The sequence below is a fragment of the Gadus chalcogrammus genome, unplaced genomic scaffold, assembly GCF_026213295.1.
Source record: "Gadus chalcogrammus isolate NIFS_2021 unplaced genomic scaffold, NIFS_Gcha_1.0 GACHA099, whole genome shotgun sequence".
NCBI lineage: Eukaryota > Metazoa > Chordata > Actinopteri > Gadiformes > Gadidae > Gadus > Gadus chalcogrammus.
Window position 1 is genome coordinate 15,831 of NW_026613534.1, and position 14,824 is coordinate 30,654.

The 14,824-nt window shown below is 41.4% G+C and overlaps 1 protein-coding gene across 3 annotated transcripts; it reads left to right on the forward strand.

Annotated features, from left to right (window-relative positions):
- Positions 1-5,444: 5,444 nt before the first annotated feature.
- On the forward strand, positions 5,445-12,082 carry LOC130378690 (uncharacterized). Of its 3 annotated transcripts, XM_056585396.1 has the most exons (8): positions 5,445-5,505; positions 8,349-8,513; positions 8,742-9,124; positions 9,233-9,310; positions 9,608-9,673; positions 10,026-10,082; positions 10,978-11,061; positions 11,599-12,082. In XM_056585396.1, the coding sequence occupies exons 3-8, from the start codon at positions 8,950-8,952 to the stop codon at positions 11,820-11,822; spliced, it is 684 nt and encodes a 227-aa protein (XP_056441371.1). In that variant the 5' UTR covers positions 5,445-5,505; positions 8,349-8,513; positions 8,742-8,949; the 3' UTR covers positions 11,823-12,082. The 3 variants fall into 3 exon arrangements, with proteins under 3 accessions (XP_056441371.1, XP_056441370.1, XP_056441372.1); XM_056585395.1 differs by having other exon boundaries at positions 8,349-9,124; XM_056585397.1 differs by lacking the exon at positions 8,742-9,124.
- The last annotated feature ends 2,742 nt before the right edge of the window (positions 12,083-14,824 follow it).

The following is a 14,824-nucleotide window of genomic DNA, read 5'->3' on the forward strand; positions in this document are numbered from 1 at the left end:
TTTATACCACGGTCTGGGGGAATACTCGTATTCTGATTGGCAGCAGGGCGTGCATTAACTCCTGATATAGCAACACATTCTCACTCCGAGCGCTTCGATTTTTGACGAACGGTCAGTGACTTTGGCGTCAGCGTCTGACGCAAAAGGGTACCCTTTTGCTTCTTTTAATATATGAAGCTATGAGCATTCATCCCATTGGCTAACGGAAGACCCGATGGCTGCACATTAACGGCGATTTTACAGTGAAATCTGTGACATTACTCAACACAACTACACCAACGTGTCCTTGTTAATTACACAACATGTATGGTTAAGGCTATGGACATCAGTTGTCCTGTTTTGTGCTTTGATTGAGAGAAACAATAATTTTTTTGATCAGTGTTGGGTAGCTGACGTTGTTGCTATGGAGACCACGTCCGGCCCTATAATATGAACAAAATATGTTCAGGTTAGACTTTCTCTCTTGAAAACGGGCAAAACGCTAACGCTAACCCTAACCCGAAAAAATGAATTAAAAAAACTACAAATTTTCGGAAAATGCAATACACTTAAGTGTGCGGCGCCATGTTTTTTGTAGTTCTAAAATGTTTAACGTTTCCCATTATGTGAAAATGTGTCAAGGAACTTCGCAAGTGTATGATATGTTTTAGGGACTGGGGAGCACATTTATTTGGTCAGATTTCATTTTTACTATTGTTAATTGGGTGAAATCTGGTTTTGACCCTACCCAGTAGCGCCCCTTGATGGTTTGGCCATGAGGCCAAATGCCATGATAGAAGAAGTCAAGAGCTTTCCAAAAATGTTTTCCCCATGTATGTATCACATTGTGTTGCTTTTCTGTAAGCCTTTAAAAGAGCCTTAGGTTCAAGGTTCAAAGGGCATTCCTGAGGAGCAGGAACCACCCAGAATGTCCACAGTGGCATATCTGTACTCTGCAGATCAAGACCTTTCCAACGATGTCTTCATTGTCATCCTACGACAAAGATTCATTTTTATCTTGCTCACTGCCAAGGCACTTACTGATGTGTACTTTCTCACAGCCTATAAAGAGCCAAGATGGATAAAATCACTAAAACATATTTCAAGGGATATTTAGTGGCAAAATGTGTTCAACATATTGATGGTGACCTTATCCTTAGTCATGCTTTTCAATTTGGAGCAGTTTAGACCCCATTTACCCCTTAAACTACTTAATGTTTCATATCAATATTTCCATATTAGGCCTACTGGCTATATATGACCATTTATAGCCATTGTGTTCCCTTCTCCATGGCTGACAGGATTGCCCTGGATGAACCAATAGTATATTTAATACACACAGTTGTTTTTAATTGACCAAGATATGAGCTTTTGAAAGAAAGTAGGCCTGTGCCATAGTAACATGCAAAGGGCTTTAGAACTACAGAAAACATGGCGCCGCACACTTAAGTGTATTGCATTTTCCGAACGTTTGTCGTTTTTTTAATTCATTTTCCGGGTTAGGGTTAGCGTTAGCGTTTTGCCCGTTTTCAAGAGAGAAAGTATAACCTGATCATATTTTGTTCATATTGTAGGGAGATTGATGTTGTAAACATATAAATATAGGCTACATTTTATTTCAAGTGTTTTTAGACGTGTTTCCAGCTGCTTTGTTTGTCCATGAATTGGACAAACATGAATTGAGTTAACATTGTGGGACATACATTGTGGTGTGGGACAATAATAGTTTTTTTTTTTTTTTTTTAACAAACTTTATTGTCAACACTTATGAGGTGGTCACAGCCATATAAAAAGTATATATGTCTATGGTCACGGCGTCTTTCAGCCGTTGCCCAACCTGACGTCATTGAAAATTGGTGCAGGAATCAGGGGCCGTATTCACAAAGGATCTTAGGGCTAAAAGTAGGTCCTAACTGGCGAATTTAGGAGTAACTCCTAAAAATAATGGGCGTGTCACTCTTAAATTTAGGACTCCTAACTTTTTTCACTAAGAGCAATTCACAAAGTATTTTAGGACTAAAAGTAGCACCTAAGTCTAGGAGAGCTTAAAAGTCCTCAAGAGGACTCCTAACTCAGTAAGACCTATTCACAAAGAATCTTAAAATGCCTGCGAGACGAAATGTTAGGGTATTCAACTTATTGTGGAGTTAATGCGCGATGCAATAACATCCCCGACTAACAGGAATAATCAGATTAGTCCTGAAATAAAATGTTATAAAAATTATAAAAAAATATATATAACTTATAAAAAATATAAATAATTGCGCCATCAAAAGACGAGGACGTGTTCGTCAATAGGAAGAAAGTGCATTCCATCAACACGCAGGTTGTTTTTGATGCAAATTTTAACATAGCCTACTGGATGTTGTTGCAAAGTGGCCTGGATCTTCAGCTACCCATGATTCGCGCATTTTAATGGTGAGCGGTCTGAGGCAGCTTTTTGAGATGTACCAGTTGGGTGTCACTTGCTGGGTGACAGTGACTATCCATGCAAGACGTGGCTCTAGACACCCTACCTCAATCCACAACCGGGAGCACAGTTAAAGTGTAACATGTAAGTGATTACGCAGATTACGCTTAGTCCTATGCGTAAAACACATCGTATTGGCTCTTTGCTAGAGCACACAAACATACACGAAATGTTGTGGAGAGAGGAATTGGGCAGATGAAACGTCGGTTTCATGTCCTCCACGGCGAAATACGCCAGAGAGGGCAAGCACAGTAATCACTGTATGTGCCATTCTACACAACCTCTGCAAGCGGAGGAACATTCCACAGCCAGACGATGATGATGATGATGATGATGATGGCGATAAACATTACAAGGAATTTGGCCGTGTGGAACCGAGTGGACAGGCATTTAGGGATCACTTTGAAAACACATTTTAGGTAAACACTTTGGCACAAATCAGTCAACACTTGGGTAGTTCGTAACATTTATTTTCTTTTAGATTTTAAGTATTTTTATTGTTTGCTTTCTCTCTCTCTTGAACGTGCAGGCTACAACGTCATTATCGTGGTCTGCACAAAATTGTCATCATGCGTGTATTCTGCAAACTGCACTATAACTACTTAATAGGAATTCATTTCTAGCCTAGGCTATTTCCTTGTTTTTCGGTGATTCAGTGGGCTCGTCTGAACAACGAACTGACCGCTTCTAAACTCGTGCACGAGAATTGACGTAATCCATAGCAACGGCGCGTCACTCTTAGTTCACTCTTTGTGATTTATCCTTAGTAAGAGTAGGTCTCAGCGGCTTTGTGAATAACTTTTAAGAAAAAACTCCTACGTAAAATGTTTTAGCGCGAGTTAGGAGCACTCCTAGTGGTAAGATAAAATGCTTTGTGAATACGGCCCCAGAGCTATAGGCTGCATCCGAATACCTAGTACATACTATTTCTGTCTAGTGTCTACTACTTGACCATACTACACTTGACTGTGTAGTACGGTCTACAGACATGCGTAGAACGCCTCCGAACGCCGCCGAAACTCCACCGGATGTTTGGAGATGACGTATCTCCCCCCAGATGGCGGCAAAATGTACCTGTTTTCCGTCTTGTTATCGTTGCTATTAAATAAAAAAATGTCTCTTTCTACGCGAATGGCTCTTGAAATGGATATCTCTGCTAGAAGGCGTCGTCGTCGGTCATCTCGTTTTTTTGGAATAATAATAATACATTTACAGTTATTTGTTACTCCGTGAAAAAGACGATTGAAGTTAATTTTTCCTTTTTCCTACACACACACACACACACACACACACACACACACACACACACACACACACACACACACACACAAATAAAAAGCCGCTGTTGGTGGTGTCGGGTCAGCCATCTCTTCTTCGTTTGTTACCAGACTCCGGTTGCATTGTGGGATAGCGTAGTGTGGTCCGTGGTTCACTTTGGCGGTAGTATGCATTCGGAAACGACTTCCGTACTACAGAATGCATACTAGAGTATTCGGACGCGCTAGATTTTTCGCATACTACAAAATGCATACTATATAGTATGCAAGTACGAGTATTCGGATGCAGCCATAGAGTAAACATAGTTGTTTATAGAGTTGTTTACTCTATAGCTCTGATACAGGAGTAATAACTAACCAATAGGATGGATGCCCACATCGTCCATTAGAGCCGTGGTCGTGTTAATACAGGAGTGGATGGGCTGCTGGAGCACCCGCTCTGAACGTCAAATATCGCCTGAGACGGCATCACATTGTAGTGAATTGAACCCCCTCTCCGTCTGCAGACTACGTGGAAGGGTACGCTAAAGTGCCCTTACCGACAGTCGCTATTTGATGTTCTGGGATTGAGACTGTGTTGTGCTCTTTTTAAAGAGCTGCATTTTAACTTAACCCTAACCCACACTCTTCAGGCCTTCCTCCAAGCATATGCCCTAGGTTCTCAGCGGTATTGTCTGAGGGTGACTCATTTTGGTCACTATTACCACTAAAAACAACAAATAAACAAAAAGCTTCATTTTATAAACTGGGCCTCCAAAGTGCTCTCTGAAACTAGGCCTGGGCTGGCTTGTGTCCAATGGGAAAATTAATTATTTTAATTATAGGCTACTATTAATTTAGACAACTTGAGGGTACTAGATATTTGATATAGGCCTATTCAATCTATTGAATATATCAAATATCTAGTACAGCCAAACTAGTAATTACACTGCATCTAGATGATTTGTCAATAAAAAGCAAAGGTTTAGAAAGTACAGTATTTCCCTCTAAAATGTAGTGGATTGTAAGTATAAAGATAAAGCATAAAATGGAAATACTAGTAAAGTAGGCTAAAAGTACACCAAAATACTAAAGTAAAAGTACTTAGTTAGTGTCCACCACTAGTATAGTGAAACTTTGGTTTAAGGAGAGAGACTTTAATGTTAACAATTTTCTATTTTGCAGGGTTTACTTTAGCGTTAAATGTGAAACATCAGTTATTTGCAACACTAGTCTGTAAAACTACCCTGTGAGTCACAGTTGAGAAGTGGAGAAATATTGTGTGGTCCTCTGCCGAGCCTTAATTAATCACCGTGGGTCTGCACCATAGACTGTAAAGTCTGCACCTGCACCCAGCAGCTATGCGTAGTGCACCCCTCCCCCTCCCGCGGCTAGCGCGCGACGCGACGGCAGTGGCACATGGCAGCAGCAGCAAGAAAAAAAGTACTTAGTTAGTGTCCACCACTTGTATAGTGAAACTTTGGTTTAAGGAGAGACTTTAATGTTAACAATTTTCTATTTTGCAGGGTTTACTTTAGCGTTAAATGTGAAACATCAGTTATTTGCAACACTAGTCTGTAAAACTACCTTGTGAGTCACAGTTGAGAAGTGGAGAAATATTGTGTGGTCCTCTGCCGAGCTGCGTAGTGCACCCCTCCCCCACTCCCCTCCCCCTCCCCCCGCGCCTAGCGCGCGACGCGACGTCACGGCAGTGGCACATGGCAGCAGCAGCAAGAAGAGAGCGTTTCAAAAGAAGACGACTTGTTAAAGACATGACAATGGCTCCAGCATCAGCAGCTGGTAAGGATTTACGTTCTCTTATTTTGCTTTAGTATGTCATGATTTTTAATCGATAGGGTATGATAAACAGCGATGTTACTCGTGAATGGAGTAGTTAGCGTATAAGCCAGTTAGCGTTAGCTAAGTGGCTCGCATTGCTGTCGGCTAATACAGTGAACTACAGGTGTTTTATTCAGCGGTCCTCAACCTTTTTTGCGCCACGGACCGGTTTAATGTTAGACAATAATTTCACGGACCGGCCTTTACATAAATGTGTTTCCACTTAAAAAATATTATTTTTAGGGGTGTCAAATTATGGCGTTAAATATCATTTTTACAAGCACACGCACGAAGCGGGCCGCCTATTAACGGCATGGACCAAGCGGTTCTGGATCACTTTTAATAATCGTATTAAACCGTATAACTTCTAACGTATAACACAACTTTATTTAAAAGCAAGCACATGGAAAACATGTTATATTTTGTTGTCCGGTGCGTGTGGATGTGCGGCAACTTCGGCGGAGCGGTTCATGTTAATAGGCCTTTTTCACAGCAGACATTTTGACTTGTCATAGTGGGAAAAGCACGTGTTACTAATCACCCATCCAAGATGGAGGCCGCACTGATACGTCAGCTCCAACAGGCAGCGTCAGGCTATGAGGCGTCTACGTATATTATGTCTGTTACTAATAACATTAACGATGGCTCTGTCCCAGTAAGCTGTGACAGTGAGCCATCATGCACAACGCAGCACCCTGAAACTAAAGCAGCTAAATGGAGTTCAGCCATCATTCATTTGATTATTTACACCTGTGCTTTTCCTACGATGACGAGTCAAAATGTCTTCTGTGAAAAAGGCCTATAGCGGAGTCCGGGAAGGTTCACCTTCACGGCGTAGTTACGAGTGATGTGCGACTATTGACGAAATACTAAAGTGTTTTTTAAAGTTAGAAAGTTATTAGATATTCAACGGATATTCACGCTCCGAATTACAGCGATCAGAAACGGCGAACTACAGCCGCGATCACCGGTATGAGTCCCGTGTGTCTAGCGGTGTCTACCTGCCCAGGTGTCTACCTGCCCAGGTGTCTACCTGCCCAGGTGTCTACCTGCCCTGGGGCCGGTTGCACCAACTGGTCTTAACTACGTCTGGTCGTAACTGCTAAGTAGGTCTTAGTTAAGACCTGGCGTTAGAATGGAACTAACGCCGGTTGCACCAACGGGACTTACGCCTGGTCTTAACTACGCCCGGTCTTAGCTGTGCGCGGCCATGTGAATGTTCCATGGAATGCGCATATCACCGCGTTGCTAGGATACCTCGTGCCAACAGCTATTTACTATTTTACTTAACATCCGATATGATGGAGGAAAACCGAAAGAGGAAAAGCAACTTTACTGACCTTGAAATAAAAAAAAAAAATTAGTTGTACAGTGACAACAAGAACACACTGACTGCCAAGCAGTCCAATGTAAATACGAACAAAAAAAAGCAATACGAACCAAAAAAAAACGTGCGAAGAAACGAAGCGCAATAAGCAGTTGTAAGCTGGTGGTAGCGCTGCATTGCGGTCCGACACGAACAGTAAATCCGGTGACAGTTCTTCTATTAATTCAAACAGATCTCTCCTACAGAATCGAAACCTCTCAATCAGCTCCTCGTCATTATAAATGTCCAATGGATTGCTTATGTCCCTAATTACTCTTTCCCGTCTAAACGTCCCGTCTCTCTCTTTTTACATCTTGTTACTTCATTGTTTCTGTAATCTCGGCTTCATTGAAAATGAGGGCTTCCCTCAATGACCCTCCGAGAATAAATAAAGGTTGAATGAATGAATGAAAAATGCCCGCTCGTTGTACAGCCTATCTATGTATTAAACGTGCCATGGTCGCGCTGGATGGGTTGAATGGAATTGCTACGGAAACAGCAGAAATTTCGACTCTACGCCTCCCCCTGACCAGGCGTAGGATTTACGCCCTGGTCTTAGTGAAAAGAACGCTAAGCCCAGTTGGTGCAACCAGCGTAACGGTTAGGTCGGACTTAGAACGCAAAGTTACGACCAGGCGTAGTTAAGACCAGGCTTACGCCCAGTTGGTGCAACCGGCCCCAGGTGTCTACCTGCCCAGGTGTATTGGTCAGTATTTCTGCAGCGATAAGTTAAATCAGGGCTTGTTGCGACCACTGATGTATTCGGTTTGCGGTGGCCATGCCTTCTTATTTTTATGTTTTACTTTTTGCTCGACTAATGAAAACGTATTCGACTAAGCCGACTATTAGGTGGCAGCCCTAGTTAACACTTTATATGGACCATTAGTTATATTTTCAATTTATTTACAGAGCAATCCCTGCAAAGTGTTTTAGGTAATAACTATAGAAGAGACTAGACTGATGCTATTAAAAATTATTCTATGCGAACTAAAATGGGAGTTTTGCTGCGAGCTCCGTCTCTCCTCTCCTCTGCTCTGTCTGTAGGAGGTGAGGCTGAGCTCCACACATACAACAGCCGACAGGATGAAACAGACTTTAGGTTTCACGTTTCTCTCGTCAAGTACAGCTCCTTGCTGTCATAAGTGCAACAAAATCTGTAATTGAGATGAAGTACGAGCAATTGTTCAAACAATACAGAACTTATTATACAGATAATTAACTTATGAACAGACTCAAAGCAGACATTTACTCTATGTAGTGATTGAGTCTAATTAGCTAAGTATCTTAAAATATATTTTTTATTAATAACTAAATTAACTAATTAACTAATTTCCACAAACTGAACTAAAGGGTTTATCTCCAGTATGACTGCTCACTTGTCTCCTCTCCTTGCTTACTCTCCTCCTGTCATCCTCTCCTCTTCCACTCTTTCATCTAGATGGATGCTGTGGACCACCATAAGCAGCACAGGCTGGGGTCCACAGCCCCTGGTCTGTCTCGGCATCTCAAGGTGGATTTGCCTAACCCTGACCCTTACCCAGAGGAGACTACCACTACCACCATTAATATGGACCTGCACATTGCCAAGGAGAATAACAATGAGGTGAGATGGAGGCCTGCAAATATTCCAGTACCTACAAGTCATATTTTAAATAGCAATTTAATAGTCTTTAAACAGTAATATAACGAAAACACAAATGCTATGATCCAACAAATGTAGGCTATTTTATTAAAAAAATAATATATATACTTTGAGCGTGTGGAAATCAAAGGTAAGCGGGACAAAAAGGTCCCTGTCTTACTCAGCCCAGACATGGTGTCCTCCATACAGATGCTGGTGACTTATCGAGGACGATGTGCTGTGCCACCTGAGAATGTGTATTTGTTTGGTAGACCTGAGGCAGAAAGTCACGTCAGAGGATCTGATGCCATCCGTGCCTTTGCACATGAATGCGGGGTGAAGGACCCTCAAACATTGACATCGACAAGATTAAGGAAACAAATGGCAACAATGTCACAAGTTCTGAACTTGAAAGACAATGAGGAGGACTGCCTCGCAGGTTTTATGGGTCACAACATCAGGGTCCATCGACAATATTATCGGCTCCCTGAAGGGACATTACAAGTTGCCAAAGTTGCTTATGGCCTGTGAGAGAGGCGAGCTATCACAATTTAAAGGCATGACATTGGACGAGATCAGCATTGATCCAACTGGTAAAACCTCACCTTGCACACACTATTTTTATCATTTTAATTTGTGATGGTTTAAATGTGTCATAGGTTTGTCATGCTGGTTCACAACATTTTTTGCTGTTTATTCAGAGGAAGTACCTGACGACGGCTCTCTATCTGGAAGTGAAGATGAAGGTGTGATGTCGAGTTTATCCTCCAACTCATCAGGTACATTCACTGAACCAGTGGTTCTCGAAGTGGGGTCTGGACACTCCCAGGGGTTTCCAGCAAGAAGGAATAATTTGTTTTCACTTGTAAAAGGCTTTTATCTAATGGGAGTCTGAAGTCTTATTTGTGTCAGTTTTGGGGTCCTTAGGTGGGGTATCAACCCTACTATAGTTAAAAACAAAACAGGTCGATGTTGGCATGGCTTGTGTTCTCATCCTCCATGGAGAGGACGATTTAGTACATTCAGTGCTTCAAGTGAGCTTTTCTAACATTGCATCTTTTTGTTTTTCCTTGAAGGTCTAAGACCAGTTGAGAGGACAACTACAGAGGAGGACCAGGAGTCTGAATCACAGCTAACCAGAGGTATTTTAAAGGAATGGTTCATCCCAAGTCAATGTTCAATCATTATCTACTCACCCTCATCCTGATGAGAAATCCGGTGTAGTTTTTTAATCCTCTACAGGCGAACAGGCTACAGTTAATATTTAGGCTACAAAAATGTACTGAATTATGTTTTAAGTCAACTGTGCATGTCATGGCTTTGAGACACTTGGATTGCAGTGGACAAGCAGTATGAAGGAATTTTACAAAGTTTTGGGGTAGTTTTATGGGCCTTTTTTGTGACTGATACCATCACCACCCATCGATAAATGCTGTGGGATGTTCTCCCCGCGGCACTCTTTTCAAAACATATTTTCCATCTGTTTGCCTACAGGTAGATCAAGGACCTGGACAAAGGACCATGAGTCTGCCTCATCACATCCGAGAAAAGGTATTTTACCAATAACCTGTCTCAGTGGGTGTAACAATCCACTTAATACACAATTCATATTTTTTAATTATAAACTTTAATATCAGAGTACTTTTACTATGTAATTTATTGTTTTTTAAGCTGTGCTCTAACTTGTCTATTTAACTTTTACCTCAACTTTCTTTCTTCAATGTCTGCACCAGGGACAGTTTCTGTAATTTTGTTGTGTTCATATATAATTTGATGCAAGATACACAAATCAATATCATACCTGTATACCTATCATACATCATACCTGGAGAAAAAACTTGAATATTGAACATGTATTTGAAAATGTGGTTTTCGTAAAGTCTTGCAGTGCTTTAAAGGTAGGGTGGAGGATGTTGGAAAAACGGTTTGAGCACACAGCATTAAGAAAAAAAAAAAAAACCTTTCCTCGGCCTCCCCCCCGAAGCCACGCCTCCAGACTCAGAGTACAGGAACGCGCAGCGCTTGTTCCCGAGGGTTCATGAGTGCTACACTTGCTTATTTTACTTATAACTATATCATTAGTTTTCTTTCAACAGCCCGTGCTATCTGATATGCAGCTAACCTGCCAGTAGCCAAGCCTCTGAGGGCGCGCGATTCGTTCGTGCCCGAAGAGGAGTACGCGCAGAGGGGGGAGGGACAAATGGCAGTTGAGTTTGATAGACAGGGTCACCATCCAAACATCTTGAATGTGACGCTCATGATTGGATGGAGTTTTTTCAATCCTGCCCATCCCACAGATTTTTTCGGTGTATGTGTCATATCATTTAATTCATTGGTTTCAATGTGTGAAGGAGATTTTAAGCAATATGGTAAAAAATGCTGCAGGAAAACATCATCCACCCTACCTTTAAGTTAACTTTTCTACCATTGTATGTCTGTTTTCAAGGAGTGTCAAGACCTGTGAAAAAGAGGACACCTACAGAGGACCACGAGTCTGATACATCACAGCCAGAAGAAAGAAAGAAAAACGGTATTTTACCAATAACCTGTTTCAGTGAGTTATTTTCTAGTCTCATAGACTATGATGGTTTCAGGATGTCCACTATTCCTACAATTACTGGTACTTGGGGGTGTGATGAAACTCAACTCGCACACAACTCAGTCATGAACTAAAATAAGGCATTATTTTCTTACAGTGCTTACAGACAGTAAAGACTGACAATATGCATATTTATTTTTCTTATAGCATTTACAATAATAGGCTTATAAGGAGTGAACAAGTCATGTTGCCTTTTCCTTATGTTCGCTTACTAATTTCATCAAATTTAGGGATGGGAATTGAGAACCAGTTCCAGTTGAGAACTGGCTCAATCCATCAACATCATATTTCTCCGAGCTTATCGATTCCTCTTATCGATTCCCAGGGATGTGATGTTGACAGAACGAAAAAGGCAGAACACAGCTCCGAGGGCAGTGCAGCCTCCGGACTGTCTATAGCGCGCACACACACACATCTATAGTAATCACTCCCACCAACCTTTCTTTTATCTTATTTTATTTTTCATAGATTCATCAAGAAAGAAGAGGAAGATGTGGAGCAAAGAAGAAATCCAAGCTGTGGAACAGGAGCTGATGCACAGCATTAAGACTGGCAAGGTTCCTGGTAAAGCACAGTGTCTTGAATGTATCCGTGCATTTCCAGAGGCACTTAAAGGTAGGACCTGGGATGCTGTCAAGTACTACGTGAAAAACAGAATAGACGCTTGGAAGCGGCAGTCAATGTCACACTAACTGCAAGTTGTTCTTGCTCTTTTGTGTTCGAAAGAGGCAGTTCTAACAGTGACCATCGTTTGATCTGAGTCATAATTTTTTATTTATTTTAAGAGGTACAATTTGTATCGGTTGTGCTACATTTAAAAATGTTATTACCATGTTTGTGTACTATAACCATTTACTTGACTGTTTATCTTGCATGGGAAAGAGAAGAGTGGTTACATCAAGAAGAGTTCTATTATGTTTGATCCTTGTACTACAAAAGAGATAAACCTTGGTTAAACACACAACAACCTGTGTCTAGACATCTTATTTGGCATCTCCCATAATGGCGTCTCATAATTGGTAAAAGAGTTAGGGTTGCTTACTAGCATGCCACCAACATGTGATCATTTTATGAATAGTTTCACTATGATCTCTGACCCTCAGAACATGGGTCTAGACACCTTATTTGTTAAGCTATCTGCAATATTGGTTGAGATATAGTGAAATTAGATTTGTTTCGATAATGGCGGCACTTATTTGCATAGAAATATGTGGAACATCCCGACAACTATTTAACATAGCTCATCATTTTCTACACTTTTTCCAATCTAGAAACACTGATTTAGAAGTATATTTCCAAGGGGTGCATGATACCCCTCTTCCTACTAGACTATCAGTGTAAGGGTTAATTAATTATTTTTATATTAAAGTTCCATGCAGGCAAAAATGCACTGCAACAGACAGAGTAGCAAGTAAAAAGAGTAAGCACTTGTTATGCAGCTGTTGCCTGCTGTTTAAAATAAAATGTGACAGACATTTCATTACACATTTGTCCCCCCCTATTGGCGGCACCCGGTACCAACCCTCTTCTTAAGTCCCCATCGTGTTGGTAAATGTCCTATGCAATAAGTGAAAAATTTGAAATGTGAAATCTTAACATTTTAAGTGATGCATGAAAATCTAAAATCTAAAAAAGAAATTGGGACTTGGAACCATGTCTGTATCTCATTTAGAAAGGGTGGTCCCCAGCAGACACCTTTTTGTCCACTGTCCCCACCGGGCCAGATAAACGAGTGTGTGTGTGTGTGTGTGTGTGTGTGTGTGTGTGTGTGTGTGTGTGTGTGTGTGTGTGTGTGTGTGTGTGTGTGTGTGTGTGTGTGTGTGTGTGTGTGTGTGTTGCGAGCGAATGTAATTTTAAAGTAACCAACAAACAAACTCAAAGCCGATGCATGCATCCAAAACTTTCTGTTCAAAACCAAATAAACAAATCAAAAACCGTCGTTTTTGATTTGTTATGTTATGTTACTTAATATGACTTTGGAAATAATGTTGCGCCATGATGCATGCCTGTCTGCTTTCAGCAAGTAATTAATATTATTATTATTATAATTATTACTCAGAACAAGTCGTGCATGTATGCAAGTGTGTGCAGTTTTGTTTTTTTAAGTACCGGTTCGAGAACCGTTTTAGCACCGGAACCGTTTGAAAAGTAACGAGTAGGCACCGGTATCGGATAAAACCCAAACGATACCCAACCCTAGTCAGGACAGCATACGGGCCATTGTCCTGGCTGTTGATGACCTTGAGTGGTTACATGGCTTTGGGGATGGTCATCCCAATAAACAGACTCACGTCAGCTTCAATGGAGTTCAGTTTGACCTCATTTAGGTAAGGCCATTGTTTTAGATCTTCTTCTCTCGGGATGTTCTTATCACTTACAGGAATTGTGCATTTTGTAAAGACCTCTGGGAGTTCGATGAAGTATTTGCCATCAAGGCTGCTTACTTCCAGTCCACATAATTTGAAGGGTTTTTACTGGCTTTTCATAACACATGGTTTGAAGCAGAATTTCTGTTTTCCTCCCTCTGACAGACAGTTCTTCCATTAGTTTTTCTGTACAGAAGGTAGCGGAACTCCCGGGATCCCGGGAAGGAATGCATATGTTTTTATGGAATGACTACCTTTGGTCGCCTTCACTATCACGGGTACAATTGCCAATTTGTGGTCTGTATTGCCGGCCTCTGTTTGGTCGGTTGGTGGCAGGGTAACTGTGACAGAGTTGGCTTGAACGGCTGTGCCACCACTAGTATTGTTCGTGGCTGCTACAGGTGCTTTAGTGTCTATGGCGCCATCTGCTGGCCATTTTTCGATGTGTAAGAGTGTTGGGTGTTTCTTATTACATGAGTGGCATGTCAGGCGTTTCTTACATGTTTTGCTGAGATGTCCTTTTGTCAAACAGGCAAAACAAAATCCATGTTTTTTAGAAATTCAATTTTCTCTCTGCGTGGGAGTTTTGACATTGCTTCACATCTTTCCATTGCATGCTCTCTTTTACAGTAAACACAGGGTTTGGAAAAAGCATAACTTTCATTGAAAGGAGTGACATTTCAGGCCCCTGTTGTGTTTGAAGCTTGGAGACTATTCGTTTCATATTGGATTGCAAGTCAAGTTCCGACATGTATTGAAGGTTTTCGGCAGCATTACAGCAACTTCTAAATATAACACATAACTGTAAAGTGCCTTTCCGTCATCTGGTCTGATTACAGTCCAGTCTAAGGCCTTCTCCATATAGGCAGTCGTGATTTTAAAGTCATTGCCAAAGTGTCGCTTGAGCAGGCGCTTGGCTTCAGCATACCCTTCCGCAGCGTCCATGTGAAAACAGCTTCTGACAAGTTATTTTGGTTGTCCGACTGTGTATTGTTCCAAAAAGTAAAGTCGGTCTTCATTACTGTCAGTCTTATCTTCTATTTTGTATTTGATTGCTTGCATGAACAACTGAAATTCCAGGGGGTTACCATTGAACACGGGAACTTCCTTCTTTGGAAGTGCTGATTGAGCTACAACAGATACAAGCAGATTTGTCAAGTCTGAGTTATCTGGGGGTTCTAATGGTTCTCTTCCCGGAGTAGATGGTGCTCTTCTTGGTTGAGTCAAAGTAGTTCTAGTGCCTCCGCTTGATAAATTGAGCCTAGTTGTTGCAGCAGTGGTTGTTTGCGGTACTGCCATTGATTTCTGGGCTAGGCCGTCCCGCATAG